We start from the raw sequence: 18,877 nt of genomic DNA, 5'->3' as shown, positions 1-18,877 counted from the left end.
AGTCGCAGCTGCCGAGGCAGAGAACACTCCTCGAGAACTACCGCATATCCCAGGGGCCTCACAGGCCTCTGACGTCATTACGATGCGCGAGGCCGGGGTAGCGGGCGGGGGGAGATTAGAGTCCTGGACACCTCTGTTCGCATAAGCGCTTTGGCTGCTGCAAACGGCAAGTCCCAGATTGCTCCTCGCATAAGCGGGCTGGATCTTCCGCGCTTTACCCCACCTCTCGAAAATCTCTTGAGTTATGTGGCGATACCGAGTTTAGAGGGCCTCCCGGTTTAGGCAGCCGGGCGAGCGACTACACTTCCCAGACTGCATCAGGCAGGAATGGGGTCGAAACAATGGGCAAAGCAGAGGAGGGAAAAGGAGGAAGAGAGGCGGTTGCGAACAGAAAGCTATCCTACCTGAAAGAAAGGCGTCCCCGTTTCTTGAAACCGAGATTTAAGAGGCTAATCCAGCGTTAACCAAACTTGTAGAAGGTGCCGATCGTTGTTCCTGAAACTTGCCGCTTAGCCTACCCACTCCAGAATTGTTAGGTCTCCATCGAAACCATGCAGTTTGGTGGGAAGACCCTCTTTCTGAGTGCACCTTTATCATCAGTTAGTCCGTTACTTTTCCTGTGAGCCTCACAGATTTCTCATCGCCTACGCTGTAAATCCCAAATTTGTAGCTTCAAACGCAAAGCAGACGTTTTGTGATCCCTGTTAACCTCCCCAGGCTTCTGGCCAGCAGGGCCACACGGCTGGAGGGAAGCAAACTCACTCCGCCACCCACATAAAACTAGTTTTCTTCCTCAAACTTGATTCTCCAGTAAAATCTAACTGCTCGTGTTTCAGGTAACTCATCTATTTCACACATTCATGCCTTTGAAAGTAACTTTTTCTAGATTACCCTCCACCAATTAAGTGTCCACTGTATGTTAGGCTCAGAGCTAGATGCTGGAGTTGCAATGGTGACAAGTCATTCTCTCACCCTAGGGCAGTGGTCGGCAAACTCATTAGTCAACAGAGCCAAATATCAACAGTACAACGATTGAAATTTCTTTTGAGAGCCAAATTTTTTCAACTTAAACTATATAGGTAGTTTGCTTCTTCTTTGTAGCCATGTCAAACAGGGCACCTAAAAAAATGTTTCATTTTATAATAATAAAGCCACCAACACAAAATAATTACAATTCTTAAATTGATGACAAAAATACCTGTAGGATTTGCAGCTGGTTGGAAAAATACAGGTAACTTTATGCTTCGAGTAGGTACTTTTGTCACCCGCGCGCGATTTGCGGATGCGACTAGCACTAACCACTGCACATGAGACTGCTGACTGACTGGCTCACTCAACTCGTGCATGAATTGTGCACACCTCTCCCGCGCTGTGTATCCCCGACCCCCGCCTGCGCCGGTTGCCCGGCCAACACCCTCCACTTCTCAAAATAGACTCGCCCAGGCTGGAAACCGACTTCTGCGCATGGTCCAGAAGTTTCAATCGCACTGTACGTGCACACCCGCACGTGGTATTTTGTGGAAGAGCCACACTCAAGGGGCCAAAGAGCCACATGTGGCTCGAGAGCCGAGGTTTGCCGACCACTGCCCTAGGGAGCTCGCAATTAAGAAGGAACTTTAAAAAGGTGAACAAACCATGGCATTTAGGTGGTAAGTGCCTTAAAAGCAGTGACTTGTGCCTGCTGCTGGAATTCCTGGGTGGGGACCTCACTTGTCATAGCATAACCAAGCGCATGAATTCTGGGAGCAAACTGCCTGCATTCAAACCCCAATGCTACCATTTACAGTGTGTGACCTGGGAAAAATACATTCTCTGTAAAGTGGGACTGATGATAGTACTTACCTCATATGGTTCTTAGAAGGATTAGAGTTTTGTTGGTTTGTTTTTGATTAATTCTCGCCCGAGGATATTTTGGTTAATTCTCGCCTGAGGATATTTTTTCCATTGATTTTTTTGAAAATTAGAAATTTACTATTTATTAGAGCATCAAAAATATGAAATATTTAGACATGAATCTGAGAAAAGGTGTAAGAGATCTAAACAGTAAAAATTATAAAACACTGCTAAGTTAAGATCTAAATAAATGAATACATTTACAATGTTCATGAGTCAAAAGACTATATAGTTACAATGTCAGTTATTCCAAAATTGATCTACAGATTCAATACAATCTCAATAAAAATCTTAGGATATGTTTTGTAGAAATTGACAAATCGGTTCTAAAATTCACATGGAAATTCAAAGGACCTAGAATGGCCTAAACAATTTTGGCAAAAAACAAAGTATGATGACTGACACTACTTGGCTTCAATTAAGGCAGTGTGTTAATGGCATCAAAATAGACAAGTAGATAAATGCAACAAAACAGAATCTAGTGCTGGGCCCCACAGACATGGACAACTGATTTGAGGCAATGGTGCAAAGGCAACTCAGTAGAAAAGGAACCATGCTTTCAAAAAATGGTGCTACAATAGGTGACCCATTTAAAAAGGAAAGGAGGGAGGAACTTAGGTCCACACCTCACATCCTATACAAAATTTAATTCAAACCAGATGATGGATTTAATGTAAAATTTTAAGTTATAAAAACAGGAAGGAAAAATAGGAGAAAGCCTTTATACACGTGGGTAAGGCAAATATTTCTTAAATATGATACTAAACGACAATCCATAAAAGAACAAACTGAAAAATTGGACCTCATCAATATTGAAATCTTATGCTCTTCAAAAGCTACTGTTAAGAGAATTGAAAAGACAAACCACAAGCTGGGAGAAAATATTTGGAAATCACCTCTATGAAAGAGGACTTGTGTTGATAATATATAAAGACCTCTTACATATCAATAAAAAGAAAACCCAATTAAAACATAGGCAGAAAATATGAACACCATTGATATTTTTAGAAAGAGTGAGACAGGGAGAGAGAAACATCAAGGTGAGAAAGACATATCAATTGGTTGCCTCCCACACATGCCCAGACTGGCGTGGGGGATCGAGCCTGCAAGCCAGGTACAGGCGTGCCCTTGACTGGAATCGAACCTGAGACCCTTCAGTCGAGAGCCGATGTTCTAACTACTGGCTAGGGCAGGATTAGAGTTTAATTCTTGTAAACTGGCTAATAATTACTTAACCAGAGTTCTGATAGGCTTCCTTTTGCCTTTTTTGCTACTAGTAGAATCCTTGCCTAAGTATATACTGAATATTTATTTTATTTAATACATTTGACAAATAGTAAGCATCTACTCTGGACAGAAGCATTGTTTTAGGTAAAGAATATAGACAATAGCTGAGCAAAGCCTTTCTTCCAAGCACCTGTCTAAAATATGCCTCCCTCTCCCAGCCTCATTAAAATGTCTGGTTATGGGCAGGCTACAGGTTACAGAGAACTAACATTTATTATGCCCTTTCATCTATGCAAATCCATTTTTTTTTCTAAAAAATATATTTTATTGGTTTTTTTACAGAGAGGAAGGGAGAGGGATAGAGAGTTAGAAACATCGATGAGAGAGAAACATCGATCAGCTGCCTCCTGCACACTCCCCACTGGGTATGTGCCCGCAAACAAGGTACATGCCCTTTGACCGGAATCGAACCTGGGACCCTTGAGTCCGCAGGCCGACACTCTATCCATTGAGCCAAACAGGTTAGGGCTATGCAAATCCATTTAATCTCCCCCAACAAACCCCAAGGTGGGTATTATTACCATTTTACATATTGGAAACAAAGGCACAGAGCTGTTAATAACACATCACTGCTGGTAGGAGACAGTGGCAGGATTTAAGGCTGGAATTTGCTGGTTCCAGAACTCCAGCTCTAAAATGGCTCAGGTTAGCAAGAGAAAGACTATAACCAGTTACTTCAAGAAGCCACCTACATAGCCACCAATCATCTCCAGGATTTCTCATGAATCAACAGTTGCTTGGCAGTCTTCCTTCAGCACAGCTTGAGTGGCTTAGAAAACTTGTTGGCCACTTAGAAATTCTGCCATTCTCACCCAGGGTTTACATATCTTTCAGGGAACAGATCTGGCAATGAGGGGAGAAGAAATGGGGAAATGGAGAGAGAGAGAGAGAGAGGTAGAGGTAGAGTAGGGAAGGACTGGCTAAATATGAAAAATCACAGAAGGTCAGTGCTGCAAGCAAGAACACTAGGTCTGAACTCGTCATTTAAATATGAAGAAATGAGACCCAAGGAAGGAAACGTCTCATCCAGAATTACCTAGGAACTCAGTGAGAAGGGTCTGGAACTGTGCTGTTCACTGTGCTAGCCTAGCCACATGTGGCTATGGAGCACTTGAACTTGAACCTGAAATGTGACTGGTCTGAATTGAGATAAGCTGTATCAAATATGCATTCAATTTCAAAGATTGCATATGGGGGGGGGGAGAATGTAAAATATGTCAACTTTTTATATTGGTTATATGTTGAAATAATATTTTGGAACCCAGCCTGCGTGACTCAGTGGTTGAGTGTCGCCCTGATCTATGAAAGAGGAGATCACAGTTTGATTCCCAGTCAGGGCACATGCCTGGGTTTCAGGCTCCATCCCCAGTAGGGGGCGTGCAGGAGGCAGCCGATCAATGATTCTCTCCCATCATTGATGTTTCTATCTCTTTCTCCCTCTCCCTTCCTCTCTGAAATCAGTAAAAATATATGTATTAAAAAATGAAATATTTTGGATATATTTAATATTATAATAAAACATATATAAGAAAAATTTAAATTACATATATGGCTCACATTTGTGGCTCAGATTATATTTCTATTGGACAATGCTTATCTGGAACCTATTATCATCCCACGTCCAGGTGATTGTCCCTATTCTCCTTTCTAGAGCTTCTTCTAACAAGTCATTTACCACCTTTTATGTGCCAGCTGCTGAGGGGAGCTCAAGTTGTGGTCTGAGGATAAGATCAAAACGCAGCAAAGGATAGCAGTCCTGGTGAGTTCTGTCTTATATACTTCCTAGAATGATGGTTCTTAAACTCTATTAGCTCTGGTGTTCCCTTTTAATAGCAAACACTTTTTTAGAAAATATATTTCACTTACATGAATGTTCAATAGGGCAAATTTTTTTTTTTTTCTTAATGTGTTTTCATTGATTTCAGAGAGAGGAAGGGAGAAGGAGAGAGATAGGAACATCAATGATGAGAGAATCATTGATTGGCTGCCTCCTGCAGCCCTCAACTGGGGATGGAGTCTAAACCCGGGCATGTGCCCTGAGCGGGATTGGAACTGTGATTGCCTGGTTCATGGGTCAACGCTCAACCACTGAGCCACACGGGCTGGGCCAGTAGGACGTGGTAAAGCCCCGGGACAGACCATTGTTACTTGGTGTGATACTGTCTTACAATGTGCAAGGCATCTGACGTTCTTGGCTCTTCCCCTCTAACATTTGGCAACCAAGTTGCTCCTGCACACCTCCCGCTTACCCCCGAGGGATGTGCCGTCCTGGCCGGAGCCTCCCTCGGTGGTTGTCAGAAGCCCCGCCGGCCCGGGCTGTGTTCCCCCCTCTCCAGGCCCTAGCTGCCCCGGCCTCCCCAGGTCTTCTCTCAGCCAGCCTCTCCTCTTTCTGGGCTCTGCTTTTTACCTGGAAAACTCACATTTCGTTTGGGTGACTCACTGAAACTCTGGATTCTCAGCCTTCCCAAATTCCCAGTCTAATTCGTCCTGTCGTGTTTTCCCACGGGACTCGCCGTGTCTGCCGTGGCGCGTGTGACAGCTCGGGACGTCTGCCCGTGTGTATTCTGCCGGTCAGTGTGAGACTCTCAGCTCCCGAGGGAGGGACCACGCCCACCCGCCCGGCCCGGGCACTCGGTACCCACGACGATGGCCGGCAACTTCCAGGCCAACACCTGGCCGCCTGACGGAGCCGAGCGGCGGGTTCCGGAGCCGCGGGGAGAGTCCCGGGGCGGAACCGTGATCACTGGGGGGTACTTTCCAGGGCGGATGGGAGTTGGGATGGGAGTTGGGGTGGAAGGTTTGCGGCCCCCAGGGCCACTCGGAGGAGCAGCTGTGGAGCGCACGCTGGCTCGAGAGGGGCAGCGGCACGCGGTCCCGAGGAGGAGCCGGGAGACCATAGAGAGGGCGCGGCGGAGCGAGCGGCCGGATGCGGTCACCATAGAGACGGGCTGACAGCGGGCGGAAGAGGAAGGAGGGGCCGGGCCGTGAGGTGGCAGCGGCCGCGGCGGAGCCGGCGCCTCGGCGGGATCTGGGGTCTGTTCCTCCTTCCCGCCCTCCCCCCGCCCCACGCCCTCGCCCCGCTCCGGGGACGGCGCTGCTCGCGGCGGTCACATCCTCCCCCCTTTGCCCCGGGCCTGCTGCCGGGCCTCCCCCTGCGGCCCCGCGGAAGCCCCGGGCACGGGGTCCTGGCCCTCCTCTCAGTCCCCCGCCCTCGGCAGCTCCGTGACGCAGCCGGTTTTGTTTGTTTGGAGACTAACAGCTAACAGTTGCCTTGAGCCTTCTTTCCAGGACTGGGATGGGTCCGTGATCGCAGAGGGAGCACCGCGGCCAGCCTGTCCAGAACCCGCGTGGCCTCGAGCCGCTCCTCGGCCTCTCGGTTTGGTTTGGTTTGGGAACCTGGGGCCCTGGTGCGAGGGGCTCTGACACCGCCCTCCGCAGTTACTGCCAATTGCCTCCTGTCCTCCCGGAGAGGGAGGTGGCAGCACCGCCTCTGAGCATCTGGGCTTGGGGAAGGAGGTGCTGCAAAATGGCCCCGGCAGCCACCGTGCCCCTGTGAGAGCTGGGGCCTGGGGCTCGCTCTCTGCCCCTCATTTGGGTGGGCAGAGCTTCCGTGTGCCATGCCAGTGGCTCTCGCCCCCTCCTGACTGGGCAGAGGGTCCCTCCCGCCCCGTGTTTCCTTGGCACTCGGGAGTGGAGTAGAGAGAGGCCCTGATCCCTTTCAGCAACCTGAGTGAGACCCGCCAGGCCAGGCTCTGGGGAAGGGTAGGGGGGCAGCGCCTCGGGTGGCACCCGGTTCTGATGCAGCAGGTGCTTTCCCCTGACCCTTCTGTAGCAGCTGCTGCTGGCTCGTGACTTGGTCTACAGATGTGCGTGGGCCTTTTTGGGTTACGTTTGGCAGGAGTGAGTGTTGTTGCCTCCCTTTTCTACGGGAAGACAGGCCATAAGCCGTTAGTGGGCCAATTGGAATCTCATATTTATTACCGTCTGGACTGAGGGTTAGATCTGGCACTTTGATAACCGGAGACCAGCCAGACAGGATTGTGAAGACGGGACCGTCCAGCTTACTGGGGATGCTGGGCCTGGAAGCAAACACGCCTTGTTCTGCTGCTGAGCTCATGGGCCCCAGGTTCCCTGGTTAAAACTGCATGCCTACCACTGGCCCGGCACCCGTCAACCCACTGAGTGAGCCTTGAGGCTGTGCCCTCCGGAGCATGCGCACAGCAGGGCCTACCACCATGCGCCTGAGCTCCCTGTTGGCTCTCCTGCGACCAGCGCTGCCCCTCATCCTGGGGCTGTCTCTGGGATGCAGCCTGAGCCTCTTGCGGGTTTCCTGGATCCAGGGTGAGGGAGAAGATCCCTGTGTAGAGGCTGTGGGGGAACCAGGAGGCCTGCAGAATCCTGACTCAAGAATTGGGCTTGACCAAAGTGATGAAGAGTTCAAACCCCGGATTGTCCCCTACTATAGGGATCCCAACAAGCCTTACAAGAAGGTGCTGAGGTGAGAGCTGCATGTGTGCATAGCCCCCGACCCCACTTTAGGGCTGCTCTAAGGCCTTGCCTCTGCCTTCAGTGGTAATCTGTGTTGGGCCTGTGGAGCAATTCTTACCATCGTGGTTCTATTTCTTTTTTCCCGCTTCCTCAGTCTAAGAAAGTCTCACCTATTGGTGTTACATTAGTGCTGGATGTTCTTAGATAGGGTAGGAATTGCATCTACTTCGTCTAGTCCATCATTAGTAAGCCCCTCCCCAATGTCAGCTGTTCAGAGGATGCTTACTCCAGGAGCTAATTAATACTGATGAGGAGGTCTCTTCTCTTTTCTCACCTTCAACTACCTCATTTCTAGAGGGATGTGTATGCTATACAACCTGGGTTCCTGAAATGAGGGAGCTGACCCTTGACAGACTGGTCTCTCCACAGGACTCGGTACATCCAGACAGAGCTGGGCTCTCGGGAGCGGTTGCTGGTGGCTGTCCTGACTTCCCGGGCCACGCTGTCCACTTTGGCCGTGGCTGTGAACCGCACAGTGGCCCACCACTTCCCTCGGTTGCTCTACTTCACTGGGCAGCGGGGGGCCCGGGCTCCAGCGGGGATGCAGGTGGTATCTCATGGGGACGAGCGACCGGCCTGGCTCATGTCGGAGACCCTGCGCCATCTCCACACACACTTTGGGGCCGACTACGACTGGTTCTTCATCATGCAGGATGACACGTATGTGCAGGCCCCCCGCCTGGCAGCCCTTGCTGGCCACCTCAGCATCAACCAAGACCTGTATTTGGGCCGGGCGGAGGAGTTCATTGGCGCCGGCGAGCAGGCCCGGTACTGCCATGGGGGCTTTGGCTACCTGTTGTCTCGGAGTCTCCTGCTTCGATTGCGGCCACATCTGGATGGCTGCCGAGGGGACATTCTCAGTGCCCGTCCTGACGAGTGGCTTGGCCGCTGCCTCATCGACTCTCTGGGTATCGGCTGTGTCTCACAGCACCAGGTGACAGCCCTTTCAAGTCAGTCCAGGTCCCTGACAACTTAGTAGTGACTGAGGGGTTGGTCTCCAGGCTAGGTGATGCTGGCGCCTTCCCAGCAGCACATGCGGCCTCTGGTTTGCCCTTCACAGATAGGGAGTGTGCCTCTGGCGGCCCTGCTGCCCTCAGGCAGTCTTAGCCCCGGGGGCATCTTGTCAGGGACCCTGTGAGAAGATAGAAAGGTGCCCCCTCCTCAGTCCTCCATCCATCTGCCCTGACACACGCACAGTTGTGAACAATCTGGGAATGTTCTAGAGATGGCTACTCTCTTGGAGAAGTGAGGTAATCCCTGTTCTGGCCCTGAGAGCTGCCCTGTCTTTGAGACCAGCATCGTAGGAGTACTTGCTGGCTCGTGGTGTTCATTCCCTGGAGAAACAGTAGGGCTCTCTGGGGAAGAGGGTACCCTTAGTTGCCTACTGAACATTGTTTTTTCCAAAATTTAGCAGTGAGAGTAAGGCCAAGGTTAAGGGGACACTGGACTGAGCCCCCGCTTTCTCCGTCCTTGCACGGCAGCAGCAGTTATAGGGGTGAATGTTGGGTTTGGTCAGGGCTGGTTGAGACGGGCAGCCCTCCGTGTGTGGCATTGATTGGTCTGATTGGTCCCTCTAGGGGCAGCAGTATCGCTCATTTGAACTGGCCAAAAATAGAGACCCGGAGAAGGAGGGGAGCTCGGCTTTCCTGAGTGCCTTTGCAGTACACCCTGTATCGGAGGGGACCCTCATGTACCGGCTCCACAAGCGCTTCAGCACTCTGGAGCTGGAGCAGACGTACAGCGAAATAGAGCAACTGCAGGTGAGCCGGGTCGGCTGGAGTGAGGGGGAGGCTGGTGGGGTAGGAAGAAGCTGACCATACCTAAATTCTTTTTTATCCTCTCCCGAGGATATTTTTCCATTGATTTTTAGAGAGAGTGGAAGGGAGGGGGAGAGACAGAGAAAGAAACACCGATGTGAGAGAGAGAAGACACATTCATTGGTTGCCTCCCACATATGCCCCGACCAGGGCCGGGGATCAAGCCTGCAAATGAGGTACATGCCCTTGACTGGAATTAAACCCAGGATCCTTTAGTCCTCGGGCCAGTGCTCTATCCATGGAGTCAGACAGGCTAGGGCTAACTGTACCTAAATTTAAAGCAGCTCCAGAGAGAAGGGGCTCTTGGGTCCAGGCCAATCATCAGATGAGCTCCTGGAAAGACCCGGATGCAGTTAGAAGGGTTTGATGGTGAACTGTGAGGGTCAGGTCTCGGAACAGTGCGCCTCTCCACCAAGGAGGCCACAACCCCAAAGTCCCCTAATTTCTATCACTGTCCTAAAAAAAACCAAGGGTTTGAAGAATATTCTAGTTTATTGTGGGGTTGTCAGAGGTGAAGAACAGATGAACACAAAGGTGCGTTCTCAGGAGGATGGGAGTACTTTGGGTTTTGGAGGGGGAGCCGTTGAGCGTTGTATTTCAGGATGCTTTAAGGTCTGTCTGCCAAAGCACATTCCTCCCCGCCGGCCTCCTCACTGCATTTGTGTACAGGGGGTGTAATTCATAGGCCTACTGCGTTTATAGAGGGAGAATGTAAGGTACAGGGAATTGAGTGGTTAGCCAAGGGGCACCCCACTAAGTGTCAGGACAGAGCGCAGAGCCCAGGGCGGGGGCGGGTCCTGCGGACTACCTAGCTCCCCCGGTTTGACTAACTGTGTGTCCCTCCTGCCCTAGGCTCAGATCCGGAACCTGACCGTGCTGACCCCTGAGGGGGAGGCAGGGCTGAGCTGGCCTGTGGGGCTCCCGGCCCCGTTCACACCACGCTCTCGATTTGAGGTGCTGGGCTGGGACTACTTCACAGAACAGCACACCTTCTCCTGTGCAGATGGGGCGCCCAAGTGCCCACTGCAAGGGGCTAGCCGGGCGGACGTGGGCGATGCTGTGGAGACGGCTCTGGAGCAGCTGAATCGGCGCTATCAGCCCCGGCTGCGATTCCAGAAGCAGCGGCTGCTCAATGGCTACCGGCGCTTCGACCCAGCGCGGGGCATGGAGTACACCCTGGACCTACTGCTGGAAGCTGTGACGCAGCGTGGGCACCGGCGGGCTCTGGCCCGCAGGGTCAGCCTGCTTCGGCCGCTGAGTCGAGTGGAAATCCTGCCTATGCCCTATGTCACGGAGGCCACCCGTGTGCAGCTGGTGCTGCCGCTCCTGGTGGCGGAAGCTGCTTTGGCCCCTGCTTTCCTCGAGGCCTTTGCGGCCAGCGTTCTGGAGCCACGAGAGCACGTGTTGCTCACCCTCCTGCTGGTCTATGGGCCACAGGAAGGTGGCCGAGGGGCCCTGGACCCGTTTCTCGGGGTAAAGGCTGCAGTGGCCGAGTTGGAGCGACGGTACCCTGGGACGAGGCTGGCCTGGCTCGCAGTGCGGGCGGAGGCTCCTTCCCAGGTCCGGCTCATGGACGTGGTGTCCAAGAAGCACCCGGTGGACACGCTTTTCTTCCTCACCACTGTGTGGACCCGGCCTGGACCAGAGGTGCTCAACCGCTGCCGCATGAATGCCATCTCTGGCTGGCAGGCCTTCTTCCCCGTCCATTTCCAGGAGTTCCACCCCGCTCTGGCACCACAGAAGTCTCCCCCGGGGGCTGGCCCTGACCCCCCATCCCCTCCTGGTGCTGACCCTGCCCGGGGGGCTCCTGGAGGAGGCCGGTTTGACCGCCAGGCTTCCGCGGAGGGCTGCTTCTACAATGCCGACTACCTGGCTGCCCGCGCACGGCTGGCTGCTGAACTGGCAGGCCAGGAAGAGGAGGAAGCCCTGGAGGGGCTGGAGGTGATGGATGTGTTCCTCCGGTTCTCAGGGCTCCACCTCTTCCGAGCCGTGGAGCCAGGGCTGGTGCAGAAGTTCTCCCTGCGGGACTGCAGCCCTCGGCTCAGTGAGGAACTCTATCACCGCTGCCGCCTAAGCAACCTGGAGGGGCTGGCTGGCCGGGCCCAGCTGGCCATGGCCCTGTTCGAGCAGGAGCAGGGCAACAGCACCTAGCCTCGGGCTGCCAGGTGGTTCCCCTTTCTGCCTCAGCCCCAGGAGGGCAAGGCAAGATGGATGGAGAGCTTGTGGCTGTATTTTTTTTTAAATAAGAAAATGTGATTAAAAAGTGTCTTCTGCCAAAGTGATTTTAGGTCTAGGGAAACGGAGTCAGGAGAAGAATCTCAGGGAGGGGCTGGGGAGTTTTCCCAGAGGGACCTACTGCCTCCCCCTTCCTCCTCTCTCCCAGTTGCCAATGACCACACAGCTGCTAGCAGATGAATGACCTTTAATCCAGTTCCCCACCTCCCATAGGTGGGCAGAGGGGTGCTGGCAGAGCCTGGGTCAGGCGGCCCTGGCCCGCAGTGCTCATTTGGAGGGCTCCTAGGTGTTGCGCACCACCAGCGACTGCTCCAGCTCCTGCCTGCGCTGCTGGATCTTTAGAGAAATCAGAGCAGGAGCAGGGTTACGTGTTGCTGGTGAGTGACAGGACGACCCCAACCACCCGCTGCCCACCCTGGAAGAGCATCTGGGAGCAGGGAGGGCTCCCAGGAGGTGAGGGACATGGTGGAGTGGCAAGGGCACTGGAGGCTGAGGAAGGAAGTTTCTCAGTGAGGAGGGGCCTGAGGTGCCCGGGCCCCTTCACACCTTGCAGTAGAAGTAGCGGCTGACCGCTTCCTGAGACCAGGGCTGGTGGTAGAACTCAGCCCGGCGCTCCTCCTCAGGGTTGCCTGCCACATCTGTCATCACCTGGGAGGGAGAATGGAGTCAGCCCTGAGCCCGGGCCCTTCCCGCCCCTGTGTACAACCTTTACTGTCTTCCTGATATGCTTGTCTTCCATCCAGTGCTCCCCAAGTCCCCTTCACCTTGAGGTCCCGGCTCTGGGAGCAGAGCAGGTCTTGGATGTAGCCTTTGGGGTCTCTGGAGAAGCTTAGCATGAAGTCCCTCTGGATCTTGAGCTGGTTTATGGACTCAATCGTCTCATGGATCTACAGGTAGAAAGACAGAAGCTTTCACCTGGCTGTGGTGATGTGGAAGAAGGGGGAAGGGGGAGGGAGGCACATGGGGGAAGGACTGCTGCTGTTCCTTGGAAGAACAGCCCCTCGGGCCCCAGGCCTCTGCAGTCCCAGGGGAGGGGGTGTTAAGTCCTTCATCTCTCCATAGGCCCATGCTCGTGTCTATTCTGTCTGTACTCTGTCATTTCTGGGTTAACATCCCACTGCAGCTCTGGGCTCTGGCCCCACCTTACTGTCCAGAGCGCTGATCTCCTGCTGGTTGGCCGTGGACAGGAGGAAACTGCTCATCTGCCCCTTCAGTGGCTCCTCCACCTCCACATCAATGTCATAGCACGCCGTCTTCTTCTGGTCCGACGGGTCCACGCTGCCAGGAAGTCCAGCCCTTGGAGTTCACCTGCCCCCACAGAGGCCAAGGGCCCCAGGGCAGACGCAGTGGGGAGGGAGGGGGCATTGGGATGGGCGGGACAGGCAGGACAGGAGGAAATGATTCCCCGGTCTGAGGAGCAAGCCGGGGCCTCACCTGATGACGTGATTGATGACAATTGGGTCAGGGGGCAACAGCAGGGCTGTGAGGCGTTGGGGAATCTCAGAAAACTTCAGCCGGGGACAATCAAAAATCTGAGGCAGGAGGAAGAGGTCACTCTTTTGTGCTTGGAAAGAGCATAACTACAGTTCTAGATCCTTTCTGGAAAGGCCACAAGAAGCCAGGAGCATCTGACTCACGGGTCTGAAACTAGGGGCCATGGGCTGGTGCGGTGCAGTGGTTGAGGATGGACCCTGGGTCTGCCTGCCTAGATACAAATCCTGCTCCCACCACTTACTCTGCAGCCTGAGCAAGTTACTTAATGACTCAGACCTCAGTTTCCTCATCTCTAGAATGGGGATAATAGTAGTACCCCTCTCTCAGGGTTGTGGTTAGAATTCAGTGCATCAGTACACTAAGTGCTTGGAACATACCTGCCTGACACGTGGTATGTGCTCAATAAACATCAACTGTTCTTTTCACTCCTCAGGTTTATCTGCTGTATTTATTTAAAATGTATTAAGAATAATCTCTACTGCCCTGGCTGGTTGCTCAGTGGTTAGAGCGTCAGCCTGTGGACCAAAGGGTCATGGGTTCAATTCTGGGTCAAGGGCACATACCTCAGTTGCAGGTTCTATCCCCAGCCCCATAAGGGCACATGCAGGAGGCAACCAGTCAATGTGTTTCTCACATTGATGTTTCTCTTTCCCTCTTCTCTCCCACGCTCCCTAAAAAGGTCACTGGGGGAAAAATATCGGCTCAGTGGTTGAATGCTGACCCATGAACCAGGAGATCATGGTTCGATTCACAGTCAGGGCACATGCCCAGGTTTCAGGCTCGATCCCCAGTAGGGGGTGTGCAGGAGGCAGTGGATTGATGATTCTCTCTCATCACTGATGTTTCTATCTCCCTCTCCCTCCCTCTCGCTGAAATAAAAAATATATTTTAAAAAGATATCCTCAGCATGGCTCAGTGGTCGAGTGTCGTCCTATGAACCAGGAGGTCACGATTCAATTCCAAGGTTGCGGGCTCGATCCCCAGTGTGGGCTGTGCAAGAGGCAGCAGATCCATGATTCTCTCTCATCACTGATGTTTCTATCTCTTTCTCCCTCTCCCTTCCTCTCTGAAATCAATAAGAATATATTTAAATTAAATAAATAAAAAGATATCCTCGGGTGAAAATTAAAAAAAAAAATCTCTACTTTGGTAGAATTTTTGTCAAACCCCTTTCATAGCAATTTGATTTTCCTAACTGCCCAGTGGGTTAGATGGGACAGATAAGGAACAAGGCTCAAAATGGCCAAGTAATTCACCCAGAGTCAGGACCCAGGACCAGACCCCTGAGATCCAACTCTGAGTGCCAAGAATATTACATTCCTGAGAGCTTTTTGGGGTTCCACACCTCTCTGATCTGGGATGGCGAAAATGCAGCACAGAGCTACACCATGGTAGGGCCTGGACTAGGACCCTGGTCTCTGGCTCTGAGAGAGTGACTATGGTTTCTAATACCTGAGAATCTAAAGATAGGGGTGGTATTACCTTAGTAGAGGCACTTCCCCTACCGGTGACTCTGTCTGCTCCCCACGTCCCTGGGCTCAGGGTACCTGCTGGAAATACTTGTCCCCATTGATGTATTCCTTGTCGTGGGAGTCCTGCAGCCTGTTGGTCTTCACATACTGCCACAGGGCCTGGACGATGGCTGAGCGGCTCTGCGTGTGCAAGCCCAGCAGTCGGGCCAGGCGGGGATCCAGTTTGAACTGGGGAGGCTGTGAAAAGGTGACCATGAAAATTAGGGAGTGGAAAGAGCTCAAAGCCAGGCAGCTTGGGACTGGGGTGGAAGTGGGGGGTACGACATGGTGATTGGGCTCCTTGGAAATGTGCTTCTGGAGACGGGGTTAGTGAGGATGGGTCTCTTGGGATGCCTACCTTGGGGGCCTTCGCCCACCTGTCTAAGAGAAAGGGTGTGGGGGGCCAAAGGCCTCATGGTGCCTGCAGGGTGGGGGACTGGCACGGACCTGGTAGTCCAGCATGAGGAGCAGCGTGCAGCGCACACTCAGGTCCCCCGGCCTCTTCACCTGGAACCCATCCGTCTCCTGGGTGGTGGGCGTTCGGTGCCACTGTCCAGGGGAGAAGAGCTGGGTCACGTCACAGGCCCATCTGGGCTGGTGAGGCTTGGGGCTCTAGGGTGGTCCCTGGTGCAAATCTGTGCAGCTGATGGGACTGCAGGACTTGGGCCTGTGGAAGGGTGGCAGTTCTAGGGCAATGTGGGGTCTGGGTCTTACCTCAACTAGGTGGTTGTCAGGGCCATAAAGGTCTTTGTCTAGTTCAATGACCAAACTCTTGAAGAAGGAAGAGAACTTTCGCTTCTGCTTGCTGGGCTGTGGGAGAAGAACAGGGACTGTGGGGGCAGAACAGGGACCATGGGGGCAGAATGAGTTGGGAGGGGGTGGGGCTGGTTGGGTAGGGCAGCATGGTTAGAAGCAGGCCTCTGCAGCCGATGTCCCTCCAGGCCACCCACCCTGGGCAGGGCTGACTCCCTAACCCTCAGTGCAAACATCTAGTTCTGTCCTCAGTCCAGCCCCATACCCACCCCAGGACACCTGGAGAGACCTGGGCCAAGACGTACGTCATCCAGGAGTTTCCCCTCCACCCGCAGCTCCCAGGAGGCGATGCTGCCGTCAGAATCCTCAGCATCGGGCTTCGCAGGGTTAAACGTATTGGAGATATAGAGACGCAGCTTCCGCTTTTGCTGTAGAAATAAAGAGTGTCCCACAGAGCAAGCACTGTGTGCCCTCCCCGCAACCCCATGTCTCCGTTCTGGGAACAGGACGTAGAGCGCCTTCCCACCCCTAAACCAAGGCACCTTCATCGGCCTCTTCAGAGCCTCCTGGATGTCCACCCGCTTCCGCATGATGGTTTGATCCAGTTTCCTCTCAAATGCCAGGAGGTCCATGTAAGCCTGGGATTCAGGGACCAGCTCCCGGATCTGGAAGAGGAGGAGCAAGGCAGGGAACAGGGGCTCAGCCAATCTTGTAGGTGGAATGTGTGCGTATCACGTGCTTCCAGGTACACAGAGATGGAGGGGAGCTGGCTGGTTCTGGGACTTCTGAGAGTGAGAATGGGACCTCTCCCCAGGACTGCGTATCCAGCAGTAGCAGCCTCATGTATAGGGACAAAAACTGCTTCTCCCTCCAGGGCAGTGGTTCTCAACCTTCCTAATGCCGCGACCCTTTAATACAGTTCCTCATGTTGTGGTGACCCCCAACCATAAAATTATTTTCGTTGCTACTTCATAACTGTAATTTTGCTACTGTTATGAATTGTAATGTAAATATCTGATATGCAGGATGTATTTTCATTGTTACCAATTGAACATAATTAAAGCATAGTGATTAATCACAAAAACAATATGTAATTATATATGTGTTTTTCGATGGTCTTAGGCGACCCCTGTGAAAGGGTCATTCGACCCCCAAAGGGGTAGCGACCCACAGGTTGAGAACTGCTGCTCTAGGGAGACCCATGCATTTCATGATTAGGGAAGGCCAGAGCCACCATGGACCCCAACAAACTCGGGCTTCACCTCCTCCTCTGGTCCTTTCCTTTGTCACACAGCCTCTGGGCTTTCCTTGGGTGTCTGCAAATTGGCTAGGACCTTGGTGTCCCTGAGGCAGTTAGAGGATGTGGTTGCTTGCCTCTGCCCTGGCACCTCACCCAGTCACTCCAACTGATGTCTAAACCAGCTATCCCCCTCCCCGACGCCCCCCCCCCCAGCTCAGCATGTGTTTGGACCGCTGCAATTCAATCCACTGCACCCCAGGCCCAGGATGCTACCCCTTTGGGTTCTGTTCCTTCCCTCTATCCCACCCCCTCCCTCTGGCCTGGGGAGCCTCACTTCTTAATTAGCTTTTTAAACAAAAAGTAAAAGTGATTGTGACCGCTGAAGCTCTGCTCCTTAGGGGGAGGGGAGACAAATGAGGTGGGGCAGCAAGGGGTGGGGGTCTGCTGGGGGCTTCTGTGAAAGGCACTCACCCTTTGAGGGAGGATTTTGTCAGCCATCTTCCTCCTCTTGGCACTGTACATTTTTTAAAGAAAAAACCAGGTTACCATGGTAACAGATCTGGGAGTAAGGAGGCCACCTGCTAAATTATCCCCCCTCTCCGCCCGCCTGGCTGGGGTTCCCACAGCCCACTCCTCTGCCTGCTCAAGGGGCGACAGCGGTGGTGTGTGGCCTCGTGCTCTGTCCTCTCTAAGGGGGCAGAGGTGACTCCTCCTTTCTCTGGCCTGGGAGCCTCCTTCTGCCCCAGGCATGTGCCCTGACAGGGCCAGACAATCATAGATTTAGGGGTTGAGGCGGGGACCTGCAAAATTTTTTGGGAAAACCTGGGAAGGAGAGAGGACAGAGGAAGAGAGAGGTTGCCTCCTGAGGATTTTCTTATGCTCCCAAACTGGGGGGGGGGGGGGGGCACTGTCCAAGGGAGGATAGCCGACCCCCTGACCCAATCCCTGGAGCAGGAGGTGATGACGTGAAGCTGGTGAGGACTGCACCTCTGCCACCCTGGGCTTGGAGGAGATGCTGAGAGGAGAGGGAGCTGGTGCCCTTGGGCCACCTGCCAACAGGGTCCAGGGACACACTCCTAGGGACTCAGAGAGAGTGTGTGGGGGGACATTCTCCCCTGGGACGTGACTTCGGGGGGAATTGGACTATTCTTGACCAACTAGCTGCTTCTGACTTCCAAAAGCACCCCAGAGAATCCTTGGCAAGTGAATAGCCCAGCGTAAAGGATGGCTCTATACTGCCCCCATGTGGTGTTCTCAACTACTGCCCCTCCCTGTCCAAAAATCTATTCTAAGGCTAGACAAGTAGCTTTCATTCAAGGTCTGACTTGTTTTTGTTTGTTTTGTTTTTGTGTTTTTGTTAATCCCTACCCGAGGATATTTTCCTATTGATTTTCAGAGAGAATGGAAGAGAGAGGGAAAGACAGAAAGAAACAATGATGTGAGAGAAACACATCGATTGGTTGCCTCGTGCTGGGGCCCGGGCTGGGGGGGAGCCTGCAACCAAGGTATGTGCCCTTGACTGGAATTGAACCAGAGACCCTTTGGTCCGCAGGCTGATGCTCTATCCACTGAGCAAAACTGGCTAGGGCTGTTTTTGTGTTTTTTAAAAGACATTTTTATTGATTTCAGAGAGGAAGGAAGAGGGGAAGAGAGATAGAAACATCAATGATGAGAAAGAATCATTGATCAGCTACCTCCTGCACGCCCCTCACTGGGGATTGAGTCCGAAACCCAGGCATGTGCCCTGACTAGGAATCGAACCTGTGACCTCAGGTAGACGCTCAGCCATTGAGCCACACCGGCCAGGCAGGTCTGACTTGTTTTGAACAAAGTATCTATGTGAGACTCTCCATTTGTACAAAATAAATCAGGGACTTGTTAACTGTATAACAGGATGATTTATTTTGAAAGAGAATTCACCGTAGGATTCCTATGAACAGGGAATTTTCCTCAATGTGTAAAAAATATTTTATAATGAGGTATAATCCATATTACACATTTTACAGGACTCCATGTGGTGAGCAGAGGAAGCATGTGTGTTTGGCTAAATAGTGAACCCAAAGGGGCATTTCTTCTCGTCATGCACCAGCAGGGGCTTT

At 52.7% G+C, this 18,877-nt stretch overlaps 2 protein-coding genes and 1 long non-coding RNA gene across 4 annotated transcripts in view; 2 read left to right on the top strand and 1 right to left on the bottom strand.

Annotated features, from left to right (window-relative positions):
• Positions 1-6,165: 6,165 nt before the first annotated feature.
• Positions 6,166-11,823, top strand: CHPF2 (chondroitin polymerizing factor 2). Of its 2 annotated transcripts, none has more exons than XM_006100996.3 (4): positions 6,166-7,678; positions 8,098-8,662; positions 9,306-9,488; positions 10,398-11,823. In XM_006100996.3, the coding sequence occupies exons 1-4, from the start codon at positions 7,392-7,394 to the stop codon at positions 11,694-11,696; spliced, it is 2,334 nt and encodes a 777-aa protein (XP_006101058.1). In that variant the 5' UTR covers positions 6,166-7,391; the 3' UTR covers positions 11,697-11,823. The 2 variants fall into 2 exon arrangements, with proteins under 2 accessions (XP_006101058.1, XP_023620313.1); XM_023764545.1 differs by having other exon boundaries at positions 7,545-7,678; positions 8,024-8,662.
• Positions 11,824-11,950: 127 nt separating this feature from the next.
• SMARCD3 (SWI/SNF related, matrix associated, actin dependent regulator of chromatin, subfamily d, member 3) overlaps positions 11,951-18,877 on the bottom strand; it is a 37,525-nt gene continuing 30,598 nt past the window's right edge. The window contains exons 4-14 of the mRNA XM_006100997.3: positions 17,250-17,292; positions 16,081-16,203; positions 15,844-15,966; positions 15,500-15,595; positions 15,233-15,334; positions 14,822-14,983; positions 13,215-13,312; positions 12,923-13,058; positions 12,545-12,667; positions 12,327-12,428; positions 11,951-12,116 (exon numbers count right to left, since the gene is read on the bottom strand). Of these exons, the coding sequence (XP_006101059.1) occupies positions 12,063-12,116; positions 12,327-12,428; positions 12,545-12,667; positions 12,923-13,058; positions 13,215-13,312; positions 14,822-14,983; positions 15,233-15,334; positions 15,500-15,595; positions 15,844-15,966; positions 16,081-16,203; positions 17,250-17,292 (1,162 nt within the window). The 3' untranslated portion in view covers positions 11,951-12,062. The remainder of the gene's footprint in view (positions 12,117-12,326; positions 12,429-12,544; positions 12,668-12,922; positions 13,059-13,214; positions 13,313-14,821; positions 14,984-15,232; positions 15,335-15,499; positions 15,596-15,843; positions 15,967-16,080; positions 16,204-17,249; positions 17,293-18,877) is intronic.
• Positions 12,072-13,089, top strand: LOC111828349. The gene is made up of 3 exons (XR_002832185.1): positions 12,072-12,157; positions 12,524-12,673; positions 12,904-13,089. It is a non-coding gene; the product is annotated as an uncharacterized LOC111828349 (long non-coding RNA).

This window comes from Myotis lucifugus, unplaced genomic scaffold (genome assembly GCF_000147115.1).
Source record: "Myotis lucifugus unplaced genomic scaffold, Myoluc2.0 scaffold_336, whole genome shotgun sequence".
NCBI classification, from domain to species: Eukaryota; Metazoa; Chordata; class Mammalia; order Chiroptera; family Vespertilionidae; genus Myotis; species Myotis lucifugus.
The sequence above is the reverse complement of the archived record's forward strand: the minus strand, read 5'-3'. Positions and strand labels throughout refer to the sequence as shown.